Consider the following 22,469-nt stretch of genomic DNA (forward strand, 5'->3'; position numbering starts at 1 on the left):
TTTTCCATCCGCATACGGATTACTATTTCACAGCAACTGCCTAAAGACTTTCAAGAAAAGCTGGCTACTTTCCGTGCATATTGTAAAAACAAGATAGCTGAAAAAAAGATCCGGCCAGAGAACATTATCAACATGGACGGACGAGGTTCCACTGACTTTTGATATTCCTGTGAACCGCACTGTGGATACAACGGGAGCACGTACGGTGAATATTCGCACCACAGGGAATGAGAAGTCATCCTTCACTGTGGTTCTAGCTTGCCATGCTAATGGCCAGAAACTTCCACCCATGGTGATATTCAAAAGGAAGACCTTGCCAAAAGAGACCTTTCCAGCCGGCGTCATCATAAAAGCTAACTCGAAGGGATGGATGAAGAAAAGATGAGCGAGTGGTTAAGGTAAGTTTAAGTTTACGCGAAGAGGCCGGGTGGCTTTTTTCACGCAGCTCCGTCCATGTTGATATACGACTCCATGCGCGCCCACATCACGCTGGTTTTTAATATATTATTAAAGTTTGACTGACCTATCTGACTGTTTTTTTGACATTCCTTTAGCGCAGTTAGATGCGGCTTATAACACGGGGCGGCTTATAGGTGGACAAAGTTTTGAAATATGCCGTTCATTGAAGGCGAGGCTTATAACCCAGGGCGCCTTATGGTGCGGAAAATACGGTACATGGCTGTCGAAGTGGAGGCACGTAAATAAGAGCACCCACAAAACGGTGCGTCCTGAAGAGACGGTCAAAAAGCGCATCTATGCAACATTTTGACCAAAGAACCACCATTACATGTTATGTAGACCACAAGGAAGTCTTTACATGTATACAAATATCATAATATGACCCTTTTTTAAGATAAATCCTTGCAATTTTTCAACTTCTTTACATTTGAGTCTCACCTGTTGAATCTGAAACTCTCCTTCTCCCCGCCAGGGCGCTAAAGTCTCGTCGTTCTCAGCAGCTGTCCGTCTCCTGCTCCGAGTCCGTCCTGGTCCGCACGCCGCGTAAACCCCCCGGACACTCGCTCCACAGAATGGCGTCCGACGCTTCGTTGCTCTCGTCGCTGCTGGACGAGTCGTCCATCCAGGACACCACTGTGGTGGACACCTTCTGGGGTATGAAGCATGTCATCTTCACACTATTTTAGATCATACATTGTGGGGGGGGGGGGGGGGCAAAGTCAGATTTTACAGTTAAAAAAAACTGTTCGCTCAGATGACAGAATTTCATTGTCAAAACAAGTTATTACTGATTAACGAGAACATCATACCTGCCAACTACTCCGGTTTTCCCGTAATTAGTACGGTTTTCATCAACCTATTCCGGGTTACGGTTGCAGTGATAAAAAATACGGTTTTTCATTAATTAAAAAAAATTTTTTTTTTTAAAGTTTTATTCACGAAATCGCGTAACAACAATGACAATCGACACTGCTTCCCGTAACTTCCTATCGAGCCATTCCGAATGCCATGCGCGAGGCTATTTATAGCACCGCCGCCAAGCACGAGGCACCTGTTGCCCATTGTTTCCAAACGAGCGAACAATCATGGAATCAGCCGGAGAAAAATCGCAAACGAGTCTTAAACCGAAAAGAAAACCGCAGTCATTCCGTGAAGAATATTCAAAAGCCTATCCGGGAATAATTATCCGTTCCAAAAAGGGTGAAAACTACGCGAATTGCACCTTGTGCAGACAAGATTTTTCAATCGGACACGGAGGAATTAGCGATGTAAAAGACCACGTTGGGACAAAAAAACACAAGTCTAATGCCGTTGCTAGCGATACAAGTGGAAAACTTTCAACGTTTTTCAGATTTTAGCCACAAAAAGGTAATGACACCAATGTTATCTATTGGAATTGTTTAGTACTGTTATACTGTTAAAAGTGTTTATACTATTTATGCTTTCAAGTCCAAGTTGAAGAAATCTTGTTAAATGTTGACAGCATAACTACCAAAATACAGAAGTACCGTATTTTCCGCACCATAAGGCGCCCTGGGTTATAAGCCGCGCCTTCAATGAACGGCATATTTCAAAACTTTGTCCACCTATAAGCCGCCCCGTGTTGTAAGCCGCATCTAACTGCGCTAAAGGAATGTCAAAAAAACAGTCAGATAGGTCAGTCAAACTTTAATAATATATTAAAACCAGCGTGATGTGGGCGCGCATGGAGTCGTATATCAACATGGACGGAGCTGCGTGAAAAAAGCCACCCGGCCTCTTCGCGTAAACTTAAACTTACCTTAACCACTCGCTCATCTTTTCTTCATCCATCCCTTCGAGTTAGCTTTTATGATGACGCCGGCTGGAAAGGTCTCTTTTGGCAAGGTCTTCCTTTTGAATATCACCATGGGTGGAAGTTTCTGGCCATTAGCATGGCAAGCTAGAACCACAGTGAAAGATGACTTCTCATTCCCTGTGGTGCGAATATTCACCGTACGTGCTCCTGTTGTATCCACAGTGCGGTTCACAGGAATATCAAAAGTCAGTGGAACCTCGTCCGTCCATGTTGATAATGTTCTCTGGCCGGATCTTTTTTTCAGCTATCTTGTTTTTACAATATGCACGGAAAGTAGCCAGCTTTTCTTGAAAGTCTTTAGGCAGTTGCTGTGAAATAGTAATCCGTGTGCGGATGGAGAGATTGCGTCTTTTCATGAACCGGATCCCTGTCGCTTAGTAGGAGCCATTTTGTGGTCTTTACAGATGTAAACACACAAAGGAAATGAAACGTACGGTAATATCCGCGCGCTTCTTCTTCTTCTACGCGGGCGGGTGGTTGCTTACAGTAGAAGAAGAAGCGCTTCCTGTTCTATGGGGGCGGGTGCTTACCTTGGCGGTTGCTTGCGTAGAAGAAGAAGCACTTCCTCTTCTACGGGGGAAAAAAGATGGCGGCTGTTTACCGTAGTTGCGAGACCGAACTTTATGAAAATGAATCTTAATATTAATCCATATATAAAGCGCACCGGGTTAAAAGCCGCACTGTCAGCTTTTGAGTAAATTTGTGGTTTTTAGGTGCGGCTAATAGTGCGGAAAATACGGTATGTCCTTAATATTTTTGCAGTGCTATTTCTGTTGAAAAGTTAAAATGATTACATTAGAGATGTGATGTGCCACTTTTCAAGTGTCTGATGGCTTAAATTAATTTTCATTAATTTTTCATATTTTGAATTCTTTTGAAAGGCTTACAAAAAAACTACATTTGAATTATAATTCCATGCTATTGACAGGACTATTCATTTTAATGAAGTTAGCTTACCATGTTTACAGTATGGTAATTGTGATAGAAATGTGAATTTTAGGCACAGAATATTTTTTACAATTGAACAAGGCAGTAGATTATACAAGCTTGGACAGAAAGTTAATAATGACACCAATTTTTTTTTTTAATGGAATTGTTTAGTACTGTTTTACCATTTGTTTACTGTAAAAAGTGTTTATACTTTCAATTAACAAATTGAAGTCTTGTGAAAGGTTGACAGGATAACTGGCATTAACTGTCAAAATAATGTCAAACTATTGAAGTTAGCTTACAGAATAAACATGTCAATCAACCCATATGATTTTTGCTGTAATATTTTTGTTTTGAAAAGTCACTGTGACTGATAGAAAAGTGATGGTTTTAGCAACATTTTAACCTGTCTGAATGCAATCAATCATTTTTCAAAAGTTGGCAGGTATGGAACATTCTGGTGACTGAACTGATACTTTTTTTAAACAGTTTTAAAATCTACAGATTTTTGTTATACAGTTTACTAGGGGTGTAACGGTACACAAAAAGTTCGGTTCGGTACGTACCTCACTTTAGAGGTCACGGTTATGTTCATTTTCGGTACAGTAAGAAAACAACAAAATATACATTTTGGGGTTATTTATTTACCAAATTTGCAAAATCTTCCACCAAAAATATTTTTCTTAGTGGAATATTTGATGTGAAGTAATGGGAACCTTGGATAGGTCAATAATTCATAAAAACATTGATTTTGATTCAATATTATGTTTTGAGTAATGACCGTTTGAAAGAAAAAAAAAAACGGTTTTGTTTTATTAGTCAACATTGCAACCTTTTCTAAATTACATTTAACCTTTAAGCTTTTTTATTTCACAATTATGTTTTTCTTTATTTTAATAGTATTTTTAGAATGTGGCGTGGGCCTTTAAAACATTAGCTGTGGGCCGCAAATGGCCTCCGGGGCACACTTTTGACACCCCTGCTATCAATCAATCAATCAATCAATGTTTATTTATATAGCCCTAAATCACAAGTGTATCAAAGGGCTGCACAAGCCACAACGACATCCTCGGTACAGAGCCCACATAAGGGCAAGGAAAAACTCACCCCAGTGGGACGTCGATGTGAATGACTATGGACCCTGGACCCTGGCTACTAGGTTTTTCTGATTTCAAAAGTTGGCAGGTATGCTAATATACTTTGGCTTCGCTATTGACATGCTGCTGATTAGCATAAGCGATTTTACACGGCAATTTCGACACCACTAAGTTTGAAAACGGCAACTAAGGTGTACGTCACAATTAAACTAGTACAATACTTACAGTATTAACACCTTTTAGGGTGCAACAAAAACACCAACTATACACTGCTATCATCTAACACCTTGGACTTGCAACTTAATGTCTCAGAAATGTTATAATGAAAGAAGATACAACAACTGGGCGACCGCTTTCATAATACTCTCATTTTGTCGCAATAAAAATTAGATTTATTATAAAAAAATATTTAATCACGCACACAAAGTACGGGAAATTGGTGCCGTATCGGCTCAAATCGGCAGTATCCATCCCTAACGAACATGCAGTTTTAAAGGTTGGTGATCCGAGTAGATCTAAACTCCATCTAATGATGGTTCTCTCCCTTGTGGCGCACCAGGTTTGGACCAGGACCTGGACCCGAAAGGTCAGTGGACTCCTTCACCTTCACATGTCCTCCTCCTCACCGCCACGTGTGTTCCAGAGAGCGCCGCCGTGGCGGAGCACAGCGGCATCCTGGCCAACAGCACTCTGATCGCTGCTGACGGCCGCCATCCAGAACATCCGGTCCAGACGCTGACTCGCGCCCCCTACAGAGACGAGGAGTCCTCAAAGCCCGCCTCCACCATCTACACCCGGAACCGAAGCCGTCGGGTCAGAACAGGTCAGGATGAAGTTCTCTGGTTGTTTTCTTGTCCTGGATGGTCTGGGTTACCTGGGAGCGTCTTCCTCCTCATGTGCTGTATCCCCAGCAGGCCTTCTGGGTTCCGTGTGGCACGCCGGCGTGGGCGCCATCAGGCGGTGCCTCGCCGGCGTCTTTGCAGCGCTGCTGGTGTCGTACCAGCAGGCGCACAAACGCCACCAGGTGTCAGGTAGCTCTCGGCGCGGACCTCCCGTCTTTCCTCCTTCGGCCACTCAAACGCCAGCTTCCACGTCCTTCTGGAATAACCCGTGTGGTTCTTGCAGATGTTCTGCAGCTGTGGTCGGCCTCCTTCCTGTTTTATTGCCGCTCGGCGCTGATCAGCGCCCGGCGCCTGTGCCAGGGCGTGCGGTCGAATACCACGGGGGTCAACAGTCACGGAGGGCCGGACTGTGAGAGAGTTTCTTTCCTAATGAGTTGTCTTTAAGGATTCATTCACTTGGTGACCACTAGGGGGCTCTTTTTGTTCTTCACCATGGTTGACTTCCTGCCTGACTCCCACTGTGTACTTCATTCCTCACATCCAGTGCTGCTCCTGTGCACTTTCCGGAAATGACCATCGCGATATCTTAGTAATGAGTAACTAGCCCCTCCCCTTCCGCTACGTAGCCAAGATGGCCTGCTCTTTTCTCCTCCTGTGAGCTGCTTCTTTGCGGATGTTGATGTTTAAATGTTTATTATTGTAGCGATATGGTTGTTAAAGTTAAGGATTTCTGATCATTTGTGAGGGCACAAATAACTATCTTATGGTAACTTTATCTGGTTATTTTATTTTCAAATGTTTAAGGATCTTTATGATTTCTGATCATTTGTGAGGGCAAAAATAACTATCTTATGGTAACTTTATCTGGTTATTTTATTTTCAAATGTTTAAGGATCTTTATGATTTCTGATCATTTGTGAGGGCACAAATAACTATCTTATGGTAACGTTATCTGGTTATTTTATTTTCAAATGTTTAAGGATTTTTATGATTTCTGATCATTTGTGAGGGCACCTAAGGGACTTATAAAGTGCTATACATTACCGTATATTAAACAAACATAACAAGGAGGTGATGGATCAACTATCTCTTAACGAGCTAAAACAACGACGACAAGCTTAACTGTGCTATACCATCTAAACGTTCCACTTATTTCTTACAGCCGAAATTTCCCGGTTTTCCCACATTTCCATAACACTTATTCTCTATTAAAAAGTGTTACCACTTTCACATTTCTCAACTGATTCCAACAGTTTCAAAGTTTCAAAATGCTCTTTGCTAATGTTTGTCAATTGCTAGCATGCTAAAAATCATGGTTTTTTTGGCAATTTTTTTTTTTTTGGCAACCCTGTCATACATTTTAACAGACGGGAGGTTAGCAAGTTGTTCACTTTTAGCATGGTAGCTTTTTCTAGTTATTTTCTGTCAATGCTGTCTTGTTTACTGTTGACATTTTAGCATGGTAGCGTTTCCTAGTTATTCTGTTTTCAGATGTTTATTATTGTAACAATATGGCTGGTGAAGTTTTCAGGATTTTTGTGATTTCTGATCGTTTGTGAGTCCACCAAAGGGACTTCTGTGTGTGTTTGCAATGCAGCGCATACAGGACAGTTCAGCTTGCTGTTGTTTTTAGCGTGTTGGTAAAGAGTTAATTTATGTGTGTTTGATATTATTTTATATTTTCATGAAGGTTTGTACACAATATAGACTTTTGCCCAGGCTGGAACCAATTATTCATGTTTACATTGTTTCCTATAGAGAAATTTGCTTTAATATACAAACTTTCCCATGTATGAACCGAATCCTGTTTAAGAGAAGTTGGTCAACGGAGGTTGAGCGGCACATTTTTTCCCATGATTCTTTGGAGCACACGTCTTGTCGGTGGTTTCTCTCTCCCACAAACGGGCCACACCTCTTTCAGACTTTGCTTGTTTCCGTGGCGAAATGCAAATCCCTCTTGGTGGCATCTTTTGTTTTGACGGCGCCTCCTCTTGTGTTTGCAGCTCGCCACTGCGGCGTCATGAGCGCCAAGCATCAGGATCTCCACGCCAACGGACCTCTGTGTGAGTTACCAGACGCACACACGCACACGGGTATGTTTCTGAAACCGTATTGACTCCAAATGAGCGGACGTGGAAATAAGTGCGTGGCCCCACAGGTGCGGCCTGTCAGGAGAAGCATCAGGTCAGCTCGTCGTCGTCGTTGCTCCGCCCCTCGTCGACCATGTGGGCGCTCGCTGCGTTCACAGGTTGAATAAACCGTCAAATACAGGAAGTGTCTACCAAAATGGTGGTTCCTAATAATGTGTCCCGTGTTTGCGTCCTCAGTGTGGTGTTTGCGTCAGCTGACCTCGCTGGTCTGGACCCTGACCAGGACCGCCTTGTCGTCTTCAGACCGCCTCCGACGCCCTGCAGGTTTTGTGGTCTTGCTCTCTTTAAAGCAGTGGTTCTCAAACTTTTTTTGTCATCCCCCACTTTGGACAAGGGGGAGTTTTCAAGCCCCACCTGCCCCCATCGCCCCAACAGAGCGCTAATGCCAAGCTTTAACATTTTCAAATTTATTGAACATCAAGTTGTATACATTCAAACTCAATAACATAAAATAACATCAAGTTCAATAATAAATAAAATAACTGTGCAGCTGTGGTATAACTTGCATCAAGTTCAATAATAAATAAAATAACTTCCATCAAGTTCAATAAATAAAACAAAAGTGTTATAACTTGCATCAAGTTCAATAATAAATCAAAAAAAGTGTTATAACTTGCATCACGTTAAATAATAAATAAAAAAAAGTGTTATAACTTGCATCAAGTTCAATAATAAATCAAATAAAAGTGTTATAACTTGCATCAAGTTCAATAATAAATAAAATAACTTCCATCAAGTTCAATAAATAAAACAAAAGTGTTATAACTTGCATCAAGTTCAATAATAAATCAAAAAAAGTGTTATAACTTGCATCACGTTCAATAATAAATCAAAAAAAGTGTTATAACTTGCATCAAGTTCAATAATAAATCAAAAAAGTGTTATAACTTGCATAAAGTTCAATAATAAATAAAACAAGTGTTATAACTTGCATCAAGTTCAATAATAAATCAAATAAAAGTGTTATAACTTGCATCAAGTTCAATAATAAATCAAAAATGTGTTATAACTTGCATCAAGTTCAATACTAAATCAAATAAAAGTGTTATAACTTGCATCAAGTTCAATAATAAATCAAATAACTTGCATCAAGTTCAATAATAAATCAAAAAAGTGTTAACTTGCATCAAGTTCAATAATAAATAAAACAAAAGTGTTATAACTTGCATCAAGTTCAATAATAAATCAAATAAAAGTGTTATAACTTGCATCAAGTTCAATAATAAATCAAATAACTTGCATCAAGTTCAATAATAAATCAAAAAAGTGTTATAACTTGCATCAAGTTCAATAATAAATCAAAAAAGTGTTATAACTTGCATCAAGTTCAATAATAAATCAAAAAAGTGTTATAACTTGCATCAGGTTCAATAATAAATCAAAAAAGTGTTATAACTTGCATCAAGTTCAATAATAAATCAAAAATGTGTTATAACTTGCATCAAGTTCAATACTAAATCAAATAAAAGTGTTATAACTTGTATCAAGTTCAATAATAAATCAAATAACTTGCATCAAGTTCAATAATAAATCAAAAAAGTGTTAACTTGCATCAAGTTCAATAATAAATAAAACAAAAGTGTTATAACTTGCATCAAGTTCAATAATAAATCAAATAAAAGTGTTATAACTTGCATCAAGTTCAATAATAAATCAAATAACTTGCATCAAGTTCAATAATAAATCAAAAAAGTGTTATAACTTGCATCAAGTTCAATAATAAATCAAAAAAGTGTTATAACTTGCATCAAGTTCAATAATAAATAAAACAAAAGTGTTATAACTTGCATCAAGTTCAATAATAAATCAAATAAAAGTGTTATAACTTGCATTTAGTTCAATAATAAATCAAATAACTTGCATCAAGTTCAATAATAAATACAATAAAAGTGCCACTTTGCAATCTCTGCAAAAAAAAAAAGGAGGAGCTATGCATTTGGCAAGACAGGGCAAGTGACAGCACTTTCCCCCAGGAGAGCCACCTTGCTTCACTGTGAAACAGCACGGCTGTATGATCAGCTCCCATTTCCTCACACAGTGCAGAGAACAGTCGCACTTTCAGTGGTCGTGTTTTGATCAAATTTACCGCGCTCACAACATCTGTTAAAACCTCATTGAGTTCGGGGCTGAGCTGCCTTGACGCGAGTGCTTCCCGGTGAATGACACAGTGTGTGCCCGTCACATTTTTGTTTCTCTGCAGGCGCTGGCTCTGGCTCGACGACCTTTGATTTGCGAGTCACAAATGTATATATTTGTGTAATTGTGGTCCACACATTAGCCTGCTACCCATCCGCGCGAAAGTTTGTTCCGCTTAGCCCCGCCCCCATTAGTTACTGTTGCTATGTCTGTCAAACTTTCGCTCCTACTGAGAAATATAAAGCCTACAGTAAAAATAAGTACCGGTAATTTCCATTTATTTATATAGCGGATTTCACAGACAGAATCACACAGTGATTTACAGTGTGTATAGAAAATGAAAGCATCGTAAAAAAAAAAATCTAAGAATATAATAATTTAAAAAAAATTTTAAAGTGAAATTTCCTACCGTTCCTCGCGCCCCACCTGTCATGTCTCTATTCCCCACCAGTGGGGCGCGCCCCACACTTTGAGAAACGCTGCTTTAAAGTGTCCAAGGTTTTTAGGGATCTCAGATGTTCCTGAAGAACACGTGGTGTGTCCAGGTGGGACGCTGGGCGGTGCGTTCAGGTGCATCAGGAGAAGATGGAGCGACTGTCCTCTGCTGACTTGGCAAGTTTGTGTCCGCTGAAATACATCCTCACAAAAAGTATCACAATTAGTTGTACTTTCACATTTTTTCAAACATTCCTGTCATCCCCGACTCTCAAACTATTTTCAAGGTTCCAAAATGTTTGTTTTTTTCTGGAATATCAAAGTTTCCACTAATTCTTCCACATTCTTCAAAGCATTCTATTCCACTTCCTGGTCGTCTTGCTTTTCCATGACACTTATTCTCTATTAAAGTGTTACTTTCACTTTTGGTTCAAACTGTTACAATTCAAAATGCTAACGTTAGTCCATTGTTAGCATGTTAGCTTTTTTCCAGGTATATTTTGTCAATTGTTGGCATGTTCAATTATTTACAGTTATTTTGTTAACTGTCGGCATGCTAGCTGTTGGCACGTTTGGTACGTCGGCATGCTAACTGTTGGCACTTCGGCAAGCTAACTTTTGGCACGTCGGCAAGCTAACTTTTGGCACGTCGGCATGCTAACTGTTGGCACGTCGGCATGCTAATTTTTGGCACGTCGGCATGCTAACTGTTGGCACGTTGGCATGCTAACTGTTGGCACGTCAACATGCTAACTGTTGGCACGTCGGCATGCTAACTGTTGGCACGTCGGCAAGCTAACTGTTGGCATGTTTGGCACGTCGGCATGCTAACTGTTGGCATGTCGGCATGCTAATTTTTGGCACGTCGGCATGCTAATTGTTGGCAAGTCGCCATGCTCATTTTTGGCACGTTGGCATGCTAACTGTTGGCACGTTGGCATGCTAACTGTTGGCACGTTGGCATGCTAACTGTTGGCACGTCAACATGCTAACTGTTGGCACGTCAACATGCTAACGGTTGGCACGTCGGCATGCTAACTGTTGGCAAGTCGCCATGCTAATTTTTGGCACGTTGGCATGCTAACTGTTGGCACGTTGGCATGCTAACTGTTGGCACGTCGGCATGCTAACTGTTAGCACGTCGGCAAGCTAACTGTTGGCATGTTTGGCACGTCGGCATGCTAATTTTTGGTACGTCGGCATGCTAACTGTTGGCAAATCGCCATGCTAATTTTTGACACGTCGGCATGCTAACTGTTGGCATGTCAACATGCTAACTGTTGGCACGTCGGCATGCTAACTGTTGGCACGTTGGCAAGCTAACTGTTGGCACGTCGGCATGCTAATTTTTGGTACGTCGGCATGCTAACTGTTGGCACGTCGGCATGCTAACTGTTGGCACGTCGGCATGCTAATTTTTGGCACGTCGGCATGCTAACTGTTGGCACGTCGGCAAGCTAACTGTTGGCATGTGTGGCACGTCGGCATGCTAATTTTTGGTACGTCGGCATGTTAACTGTTGGCAAATCGCCATGCTAATTTTTGGCACGTCGGCATGCTAACTGTTGGCATGTCAACATGCTAACTGTTGGCACGTCGGCATGCTAACTGTTGACATGTCGGCAAGCTAATTGTTGGCATGTTTGGCACGTTGGCATGCTAATTTTTGGTACGTCGGCATGCTAACTGTTGGAACGTCGGCATGCTAATTTTTGGCACGTCGGCATGCTAACTGTTGGCAAGTCGCCATGCTAATTTTTGGCACGTTGGCATGCTAACTGCTGGCACGTCGGCAAGCTAACTTTTGGCACGTCGGCAAGCTAACTTTTGGCACATCGGCATGCTAACTGTTGGCACGTCGGCATGCTAACTGTTGGCACGTCGGCATGCTAACTGTTGGCACGTCGGCAAGCTAACTTTTGGCACGTCGGCAAGCTAACTTTTGGCACGTCGGCAAGCTAACTTTTGGCACGTTGGCATGCTAACTGTTGGCATGTCGGCATGCTAATTTTTGGCACGTCGGCATGCTAACTGTTGGCAAGTCGCCATGCTAATTTTTGGCACGTTGGCATGCTAACTGTTGGCACGTTGGCATGCTAACTGTTGGCACGTCAACATGCTAACTGTTGGCACGTCGGCATGCTAACTGTTGGCACGTCGGCATGCTAACTGTTGGCATGTTTGGCACGTCGGCATGCTAATTTTTGGTACGTCGGCATGCTAACTGTTGGCAAATCGCCATGCTAATTTTTGGCACGTCGGCATGCTAACTGTTGGCACGTCGGCATGCTAACTGTTGGCAAGTCGCCATGCTAATTTTTGGCACGTTGGCATGCTAACTGTTGGCACGTTGGCATGCTAACTGTTGGCACGTCAACATGCTAACTGTTGGCACGTCGGCATGCTAACTGTTGGCACGTCGGCATGCTAACTGTTGGCATGTTTGGCACGTCGGCATGCTAATTTTTGGTACGTCGGCATGCTAACTGTTGGCAAATCGCCATGCTAATTTTTGGCACGTCGGCATGCTAACTGTTGGCACGTCGGCATGCTAACTGTTGGCAAGTCGCCATGCTAATTTTTGGCACGTTGGCATGCTAACTGTTGGCACGTCAACATGCTAACTGTTGGCACGTCAACATGCTAACTGTTGGCACGTTTGATTGATCGATTGAGAAGTTTATTGACATCTTAAAGAATTGAATCCATGTAATGCTTTAAAAAGGCAAATGGATGGCACAAAAAGCCAAAAGGTTTACATGATGGCATGCTAACTGTTGGCACGTCTAACATGCTAACTGTTGGCACGTCCGACATGCCAGCCACGTAACTGTTGGCATCATGTTTTGTAGCTTTTTTTAAATTTATTTTAACACTAGCCTGCTTACTGTTGGCCCGTTTAGCATGTCAGCATACTAACTGTTAGCATGATGTTTTGTAGCTTATTTGAGTTATTTAACACAACCATGCTAACTGTTAGCATGTCAGCGTACTAACTGTTAGCATGAAGTTTTGTAGCTTATTTGAGTTATTTAACACAACCATGCTAACTGTTAGCATGTCAGCGTACTAACCATGCTTATTTTGTAACGCCAGCGTGCTAACTGTTAGCATTTCCGCTTGGCTTTTTGGCATTCACATGCAATTGCTTTTTCTAGCGACTTTTTATTTTCTGTTTTCTTTCCTTCAAGTGGTGACATGATTATATTCACTTATAATATTAAACGTTATGAATTAGTTTCCAAACTTCTTGCTTTCCGTCCTGCAGGTTGGTCCTCTCGGTGCTTGTCCTCCTCTTCAGTAAGCTCCTGCTCGCCAAGACTTTGTTCCACACCACAAAATGAAAGTGAAATAAGATGTTGAAATGTCACCTCTCAGGCTTGTGTTGCTTCAGTCCGGCGGGTTTTGCGGTCCCGAGTGTCCAGGAGTGGAAGACTTCGGTCTCTGACGTTCCGGTCCTTTCTTCAGTCCACGGCCTGGTTTCCAGGTGGAGCCAAGCAGCAGGTGGCGCTGTGGAGGTGAAAGCTTTCTTCCCGTTTCCGCTTAACCAAGCACATTGAGGTAACATTGATCATCACCTGACAGGAAGTGAAGGCGTCGGAGTCCGCGCGCCTCGCTCGTCTGGAGCGTGGCCTGGCGTCCCTGTGGGAGCGCGTGGAGTCTGGCGGGCGGCGAGCGAGGCGAAGGCACGGCGAGGTGCTGGCCATGTACTCTGATCTCAAGCTGCTTGGCTCCGCCCACAACAGCAAACTGCACCTGAGCCGCCTGGTGGACCAGCAGCTGTCTCGGCTGAAGAGGAGACTGGACCAGGACCGACGGCAGAGGGGACAGGTCATCTATTGACTCTTACAGGAAGATGTGATTCTTCATCCTAAAGATGTTAAATGTCTGCCCTCAGGACTTGGACCAGCAGCAGCGCCAGGCATCTCGTCTGGATCATCTGGAGGCCAAGATGGAGGTACACAAACTAATCTTGACTTTTTTCAGTGTTTACAATGACATCATCAGATAGAATATCAATCAATCAATGTTTATTTATATAGCCCTAAATCACAAGTGTCTCAAAGGGCTGCACAAGCCACAACCACATCCTCGGTACAAAGCCCACATAAGGGCAAGGAAAAACTCACCCCAGTGGGACGTCGATGTGAATGACTATGAGAAACCTTGGAGAGGACCGCATATGTGGGTAACCCCCCCCCCCCCCCCCCGGGTGGGTGAAAGGTCGCATTTGGGATTAAAAATAGCAGCAATTTAGGGCATTGTAGAACTATAAATACTTCCGTTCATTTGAATGGGAATTTCGGGGGAAAATAGTCATTTTTGACATCTTTAAAAAACGAAACTCAGTTGACAGTAAAAAGTCGTTGTCGCAATTGTTGGATATGACTTTAAAGCATAACCACTATAGCTCTTGTCTCAAAGTAGGTGTACTGTCACCCAGGCCCGGCCCTAACCAATCTGGCGCCCTAGGCAAGATTTTAGGTGGCGCCCCCCCCACATCGGCAGTGAAGTGTATATACTCACAAGAAACCGAATAGCTTTGTCTTTGACCTTTTCTTTTTACTTACAACTATACCTAATATATAAAGGGGTGGAAAAGTGACTATTACCTGCAGGGCAAACATTAGCTAACCAGAAGGCAATAACAATGTAAATAAAAACACCTGCTTAAAAGATCTAATACAAATGTCCCTGAGGAATGTAAGGTGAGTACTGTAATTACCTAACGTTACATTATTATTTTCCAAAACAATTTAGCCCCCTCCACAATATTAACCCGACGTTAAAACAGAACTAGCTATTTATTGATTAGCAATTGCCGAATCATGTAACATTAGCTTAATGCTAAAAGCCAGGTTACTATCACATTCTGTAACAGACAAATAATTTCATGTAGGCTAACGTTACCTAACTGCTACCTCTGTCTTTTCTCGTTTCTCCTCCTCTTCTTTTCTCTTTTTTCTTCCCTGAGCACCTGACAGTTTTGGCCGTTTTGACATCTTGTGTTGATTTTTTTGATGTGGTGACGTTACGAGAAGGGAGGGGCGCACCGTGCGGGGGGGTTGGGGGGGGGGGGGGGGCGTAATGTTGTAACAAATATTTCTATTAAATAGGCTTTACTTTGCATTTTAATTAACGTGGGATTATTTTTTGCATTTAGAAATAATAGTGCCAACTTTTTTTCTTTTTTTTTTTTTTCTCCAACATTTGTGGCACTGGCGTGGCGCCCCCTGATGGACGGCGCCCTTAGCATTTGCCTATACGGCCTATGCCACGGGCCGGCCCTGCTGTCACCACTTGTCACATCACTCCCTGACTTATTTGGACTTTTTTGCTGTTTTCCTGTGTAGTGTTTTACTTCTTGTCTTGCGCTCCTATTTTGGTGGCTTTTTCTCTTGTTTTGGTATTTTCCTGTAGCAGTTTCATGTCTTCCTTTGAGCGATATTTCCCGCATCGACTTTGTTTTAGCAATCAAGAATATTTCAGTTGTTTTTATCCTTCTTTGTGGGGACATTGTTGATTTGTCATGTCATGTTCGGATGCACATTGTGGACGCCGTCTTTGCTCCACAGTAAGTCTTTGCTGTCGTCCAGCATTCTGTTTTTGTTTACTTTGTAGCCAGTTCAGTTTTAGTTTGGTTCTGCATAGCCTTCCTGTAGATTCCTAATGAAGCCTTTAGCTTGACGCTCCTCTACTTTCTCCTGCTCCGCTTGCTGCGGCAACAACAAACAAACTCCAGACGCTCCTCTTCGTTTTGTATCGTTTACTTAATAATTCAAAAACGTAAAACAATAACGATGTGGGAACAACTGAATGGCAAAATAAAAGGAGTTTGTTACAGTAGGTGTTAGAAAAAGCAAGACTAAGAAAAAGTAAGAGTGAGAAAAAGTAAGAGTGAGGTCAAAAAACTGTGTGGCTCAATTCCCCCGCACCTGACTGCCATTACCCATAATGCACTCTGTCCAAAAACCAACCTACCACACAGATCCTTCCGCCATATATGCAATTTACACAGTTACGTCATCAAACTATTTAGACAAATGTAATAATTATTCTAAGCATGCAAATAAAGTAAATAGTCCCATTTTGGCTGAATAAACATAAAGCACCTTCCATAAAAATGTAAATTAACTTAAACAGCATTTAGGCTCCTAGGCCTTTTCTTAGGGGCACTCACCTTTTGTTTATTTTTGGTTTAAGCATTAGATACATTTTTACCTGCACCCTGCCTCCCACTGTTTCCGACATCTACAAAGCAATTAACTACCTGCTGCCACCTACTGATATGGAAGAGTATTACACGGTTACTCTGCCGACAACACATCATTTGCAGACTATAATTACTGCTTTGCAAAAAATATTTTGAACCCAAATAGGTGAAATTAGATCATCTCTCGCGGCACACCAGACTGTATCTCACGCCGCGGCACAGTGGTTGAAAAACACTGCTAAAAGATATGAATTTTTGGAATCTGTTTAAAGAAATGTTGCCGTAGTAACAGTTTGAATGGCTATTTTGGAATACCTGTAATAAATAACATTGTCCTCCAGGACGTCCAGTGGAGGCAGGAAGCGTCATCCCCTCCACTTCCTGCTGCCGCCAGGTAACCTCCTCAGTGTGCTCGTGCGAGGACCGCCATCTTGACGCCTCTCACGCCCTGTAGCGTGGCGTCCCATGATGCATTGCTGGCAGAGGTGGGCCGTCTGGAGGCGGCGCTGGAGGACGTCAGGAGGGACGTGGAGGTTCTGTCAGGATGCCAAGACGGCTGCCGCAGACTGGACCAGGTCTTAGTTCCCTCCGGACGCTGATGGCGAGGAGGGGAGGACGTGAAAATGTTCTTTTGGGTTTCTATTAGATTTCGGCACACGTTTCCGCTCAAGTCCGGGAGGAGGTCCGGCTTGTGCTCTACGGGAATGATCTGCCAGTTGACTCCGCCCCGTCCGAGCGCTTTGTCAGCGGAGCAGACCTGCAGGCGTCCTTGGTCTCGCTGGAGCGCAGCATCCTCCAGAACGTCAGCCGCCAACTGGATCAGCGCCGCAGCGAGGCGTCCGTGACCAGAGGGGTGAGGAAGGAGGAAGGAGGCGGAACTTTGCTTTCTTCTTCACGCTTCAGTTGTGCTGTGCAGGAGGTGAAGGTGATGGTGGAGAACGCCCTGCGACTCTTCGCTCACGACCGCACCGGCCTGGCCGACTACGCCCTGGAGTCCGCAGGTCCCCGAGTGTCCCAGGTGGTCTTGGCCAGTCTGGCATGTGTTTAACTGTGCTTCCTGCAGGGGGCAGCATCCTCAGCACTCGCTGCTCTGAGACCTACAAGACCCAGGCGGCTCTGCTCAGCCTGTTTGGTCTTCCTCTGTGGTATTTCTCCCAGTCCCCTCGCGTGGTCATCCAGGTGAGTGTCCTCTTCCCACGCCAGCAAGTCCACTTTCATTAACAGCTCCCCCTGCAGCCAGACGTCCATCCTGGGAACTGCTGGGCCTTCAAAGGCTCCACGGGCTTCCTAGTGATCAGGTTGTCCATGAGGATCCTCCCCACCGCCTTCTCCCTGGACCACATCCCAAAGGCTCTGGCGCCACACCGCTCTGTGAGCAGCGCACCAAGAGACTTCAGGGTCTACGTAAGTCTGACACCTGGGTCAAGTTGGCCCCGCCCACTTTGTCCAGAGCCCCCAAACATTTTTGTTTTTATCCTTTTATGTAATTGTTATTAATCATTATTACACCTCCCCAACTATGTCAAAATCTCTCCAAACTTGTCAGAATCGTTTGTGTCGCAAACATTTTTGGTCTATTATAGTTTTTGTTTTTAATATTTTAATGTAATTAACATGTTATTAATCATTATTAGACCTCACCAACTATGTCAATATCTATGCAAACTTGTCCGAATCGTTTGTGCTGCAAACATTTTTGGTCTATTATAGTCTTTGTTTTTAACGTTTTATGTAGTTAATGTTAATCTTATTACACCTCCCCAACTATGTCAAAATCTCTCCAAACGTATCCGAATCGTTTGTGTCGCAAACATTTTTGGTCTATTATAGTTTTTGTTTTCAATATTTTATTTTACTAACATACAGGTAAAAGCCAGTAAATTAGAATATTTTGAAAAACTTGATTTATTTCAGTAATTGCATTCAAAAGGTGTAACTTGTACATTATATTTATTCATTGCACACAGACTGATGCATTCAAATGTTTATTTCATTTAATTTTGATGATTTGAAGTGGCAACAAATGAAAATCCAAAATTCCGTGTGTCACAAAATTAGAATATTACTTAAGGCTAATACAAAAAAGGGATTTTTAGAAATGTTGGCCAACTGAAAAGTATGAAAATGAAAAATATGAGCATGTACAATACTCAATACTTGGTTGGAGCTCCTTTTGCCTCAATTACTGCGTTAATGCGGCGTGGCATGGAGTCGATGAGTTTCTGGCACTGCTCAGGTGTTATGAGAGCCCAGGTTGCTCTGATAGTGGCCTTCAACTCTTCTGCGTTTTTGGGTCTGGCATTCTGCATCTTCCTTTTCACAATACCCCACAGATTTTCTATGGGGCTAAGGTCAGGGGAGTTGGCGGGCCAATTTAGAACAGAAATACCATGGTCCGTAAACCAGGCACGGGTAGATTTTGCGCCGTGTGCAGGCGCCAAGTCCTGTTGGAACTTGAAATCTCCATCTCCATAGAGCAGGTCAGCAGCAGGAAGCATGAAGTGCTCTAAAACTTGCTGGTAGACTGCTGCGTTGACCCTGGATCTCAGGAAACAGAGTGGACCGACACCAGCAGATGACATGGCACCCCAAACCATCACTGATGGTTTGGGTTGGTTTGGTTTGCATTTCCTTTGGAAATCGAGGTCCCAGAGTCTGGAGGAAGACAGGAGAGGCACAGGATCCACGTTGCCTGAAGTCTAGTGTAAAGTTTCCACCATCAGTGATGGTTTGGGGTGCCATGTCATCTGCTGGTGTCGGTCCACTCTGTTTCCTGAGATCCAGGGTCAACGCAGCCGTCTACCAGCAAGTTTTAGAGCACTTCATGCTTCCTGCTGCTGACCTGCTCTATGGAGATGGAGATTTCAAGTTCCAACAGGACTTGGCGCCTGCACACAGCGCAAAATCTACCCGTGCCTGGTTTACGGACCATGGTATTTCTGTTCTAAATTGGCCCGCCAACTCCCCTGACCTTAGCCCCATAGAAAATCTGTGGGGTATTGTGAAAAGGAAGATGCAGAATGCCAGACCCAAAAACGCAGAAGAGTTGAAGGCCACTATCAGAGCAACCTGGGCTCTCATAACACCTGAGCAGTGCCAGAAACTCATCGACTCCATGCCACGCCGCATTAACGCAGTAATTGAGGCAAAAGGAGCTCCAACCAAGTATTGAGTATTGTACATGCTCATATTTTTCATTTTCATACTTTTCAGTTGGCCAACATTTCTAAAAATCCCTTTTTTGTATTAGCCTTAAGTAATATTCTAATTTTGTGACACACGGAATTTTGGATTTTCATTTGTTGCCACTTCAAATCATCAAAATTAAATGAAATAAACATTTGAATGCATCAGTCTGTGTGCAATGAATAAATATAATGTACAAGTTACACCTTTTGAATGCAATTACTGAAATAAATCAAGTTTTTCAAAATATTCTAATTTACTGGCTTTTACCTGTATAATTAACATGTTATTCATCATAATTAGACCCCCAACTATGTCAAAATCTCCCCAGGGAAGTCTGGGCTTCTCTGCTTGGGCTGCTGCCCCCGTGACCTGACTTCAGAAACTTGTCCGAATAATTTGCCCTGCTAACATTTTGGGTCTTTTATAGTTTTTGTTTTTAATGTTTTATGTTATTAAAGTGTAATTAACGTGTTAATAATTGTAATTGGACCCCAACCTTTTCAAAATATCCACCAACTTGTCACAATCATTTGTGCAGCAAACATTTTTGGTATTTTAAAGTTTTTGTTTTTATTTTTTAATGTTATTAACGTGACTTTGTCAAAATCTCCCCAAACTTGTCCCAATAATTTGGGCTGCAAAAACATTTTTGTGTAACATAACTTTTCTGTTCTTAATGTTTTATGGAGCTGGTCATGAATCACAAAATGTTAATAACCTAAAAACTACAATAATTACACCAAAACCTTTTGTGGCACAAATGAATGGAACAAGTTTGGGGAGATTTTGAATAATAACACTTTAATAACATTAAAATGTTCATTTAAAAACCGTGATGGCACAAACTTGTTACAAGTTTAGGGAAATGTTGGTCTAGTTATGATTAATAACATGTTAAAAACTATAATTCAAACATTTTTGCAGCACAAATGTTTGAGGCGGTTTTGACAAGATTGTTGGAGGGGGCGGAGCTTGGTTTGTGTAGAGCAGTGGTTCTCAAACTTTTTTTTGTCATCCCCCACTTTGGACAAGGGGGAGTTTTCAAGCCCCACCTGCCCCCATTCCCCCAACAGAGCGCTAATGCCAAACTTTAACATTTTCAAATTTATTGAACATCAAGTTGTATACATTCAAACTCAATAACATAAAATAACATTAAGTTCAATAATAAATAAAATAACTGTGCAGCTGTGGTATAACTTGCATCAAGTTCAATAATAAATAAAATAACTTCCATCAAGTTCAATAATAAATAAAACAAAAGTGTTATAACTTGCATCAAGGTCAATAATAAATCAAAAAAAGTGTTATAACTTGCATCAAGTTCAATAATAAATAAAAAAAAGTGTTATAACTTGCATCACGTTCAATAATAAATCAGAAAAACTGTTATAACTTGCATCAAGTTCAATAATAAATCAAAAAAAGTGTTATAACTTGCATCACGTTCAATAATAAATCAAAAAAAGTGTTATAACTTGCATCAAGTTCAATAATAAATCAAAGTGTTATAACTTGCATCACGTTCAATAATAAATCAAAAAAAGTGTTATAACTTGCATCAAGTTCAATAATAAATCAAAAAAAGTGTTATAACTTGCATCAAGTTCAATAATAAATAAAACAAGTGTTATAACTTGCATCAAGTTCAATAATTTAAAAAAAGTGTTATAACTTGCATCAAGTTCAATAATAAATCAAATAAAAGTGTTATAACTTGCATCAAGTTCAATAATAAATCAAATAACTTGCATCAAGTTCAATAATAAATCAAAAAAAGTGTTATAACTTGCATCAAGTTCAATAATAAATAAAACAAAAGTGTTATAACTTGCATCAAGTTCAATAATAAATCAAAAAAAGTGTTATAACTTGCATCAAGTTCAATAATAAAACAAAAGTGTTATAACTTGCATCAAGTTCAATAATAAATCAAAAAAAGTGTTAACTTGCATCACGTTCAATAATAAATCAAAAAACTGTTATAACTTGCATCACGTTCAATAATAAATCAAAAAAAGTGTTATAACTTGCATCACGTTCAATAATAAATCAAAAAAAGTGTTATAACTTGCATCGAGTTCAATAATAAATCAAAAAGTGTTATAACTTGCATCACGTTCAATAATAAATCAAAAAAGTGTTATAACTTGCATCAAGTTCAATAATAAATCAAATAACTTGCATCAAGTTCAATAATAAATCAAAAAAAGTGTTATAACTTGCATCAAGTTCAATAATAAATAAAACAAAAGTGTTATAACTTGCATCAAGTTCAATAATTAAAAAAAAGTGTTATAACTTGCATCAAGTTCAATAATAAATCAAAAAAAGTGTTATAACTTGCATCAAGTTCAATAATAAATCAAATAACTTGCATCAAGTTCAATAATAAATCAAAAAAAGTGTTATAACTTGCATCAAGTTCAATAATAAATAAAACAAAAGTGTTAACTTGCATCAAGTTCAATAATTAAAAAAAAGTGTTATAACTTGCATCAAGTTCAATAATAAATCAAATAAAAGTGTTATAACTTGCATCAAGTTCAATAATAAATAAAACAAAAGTGTTATAACTTGCATCAAGTTCAATAATAAATCAAAAAAAGTGTTATAACTTGCATCAAGTTCAATAATAAATAAAACAAAAGTGTTATAACTTGCATCAAGTTCAATAATAAATCAAAAAAAGTGTTATAACTTGCATCAAGTTCAATAATAAATACAATAAAAGTGCCACTTTGCAATCTTTGCAAAAAAAAAAAGGAGGAGCTATGCATTTGGCAAGACAGGGCAAGTGACAGCACTTTTCCCCGGGAGAGCCACCTTGCTTCACTGTGAAACAGCACGGCTGTATGATCAGCTCCCATTTCCTCACACAGTGCAGAGAACAGTCGCGCTTTCAGTGGTCGTGTTTTGATCAAATTTACCGCGCTCACAACATGTTAAAACCTCATTGAGTTCGGGGCTGAGCTGCCTTGACGCGAGTGCTTCCCGGTGAATGACACAGTGTGTGCCCGTCACATTTTTGTTTCTCTGCAGGCACTGGCTCTGGCTCGACGACCTTTGAGGTGCGAGTCACAAATGTATATATTTGTGTAATTGTGGTCCACACATTAGCCTGCTACCCATCCGCGCGAAAGTTTGTTCCGCTTAGCCCCGCCCCCATTAGTTACTGTT

At 41.2% G+C, this 22,469-nt stretch overlaps 1 protein-coding gene across 3 annotated transcripts in view; it reads left to right on the plus strand.

The window, feature by feature from the left end:
* Positions 1–22,469, plus strand: part of LOC133574713 (uncharacterized) — a 34,952-nt gene that overhangs the window by 11,234 nt on the left and 1,249 nt on the right. The window contains exons 3-21 of one of the 3 annotated variants that reach the window (XM_072912046.1): positions 932–1,113; positions 4,883–4,909; positions 4,967–5,146; positions 5,235–5,354; positions 5,449–5,574; positions 7,169–7,258; positions 7,324–7,413; positions 7,493–7,579; positions 9,997–10,063; positions 13,155–13,186; positions 13,265–13,404; positions 13,472–13,717; positions 13,785–13,844; positions 16,442–16,494; positions 16,555–16,675; positions 16,747–16,953; positions 17,017–17,101; positions 17,164–17,279; positions 17,337–17,504. In XM_072912046.1, the coding sequence (XP_072768147.1) occupies positions 932–1,113; positions 4,883–4,909; positions 4,967–5,146; positions 5,235–5,354; positions 5,449–5,574; positions 7,169–7,258; positions 7,324–7,413; positions 7,493–7,579; positions 9,997–10,063; positions 13,155–13,186; positions 13,265–13,404; positions 13,472–13,717; positions 13,785–13,844; positions 16,442–16,494; positions 16,555–16,675; positions 16,747–16,953; positions 17,017–17,101; positions 17,164–17,279; positions 17,337–17,504 (2,197 nt within the window). Of the gene's footprint in view, positions 1–931; positions 1,114–4,882; positions 4,910–4,966; positions 5,147–5,234; positions 5,355–5,448; positions 5,575–7,168; positions 7,259–7,323; positions 7,414–7,492; positions 7,580–9,996; positions 10,064–13,154; positions 13,187–13,264; positions 13,405–13,471; positions 13,718–13,784; positions 13,845–16,441; positions 16,495–16,554; positions 16,676–16,746; positions 17,102–17,163; positions 17,280–17,336; positions 17,505–22,469 lie in introns of all 3 variants that reach the window. The other 2 variants (XM_072912047.1, XM_072912048.1) reach the window with 2 other exon arrangements.

Source organism: Nerophis lumbriciformis, linkage group LG32 (assembly GCF_033978685.3).
Source record: "Nerophis lumbriciformis linkage group LG32, RoL_Nlum_v2.1, whole genome shotgun sequence".
In the NCBI taxonomy this organism is placed as follows: Eukaryota; Metazoa; Chordata; class Actinopteri; order Syngnathiformes; family Syngnathidae; genus Nerophis; species Nerophis lumbriciformis.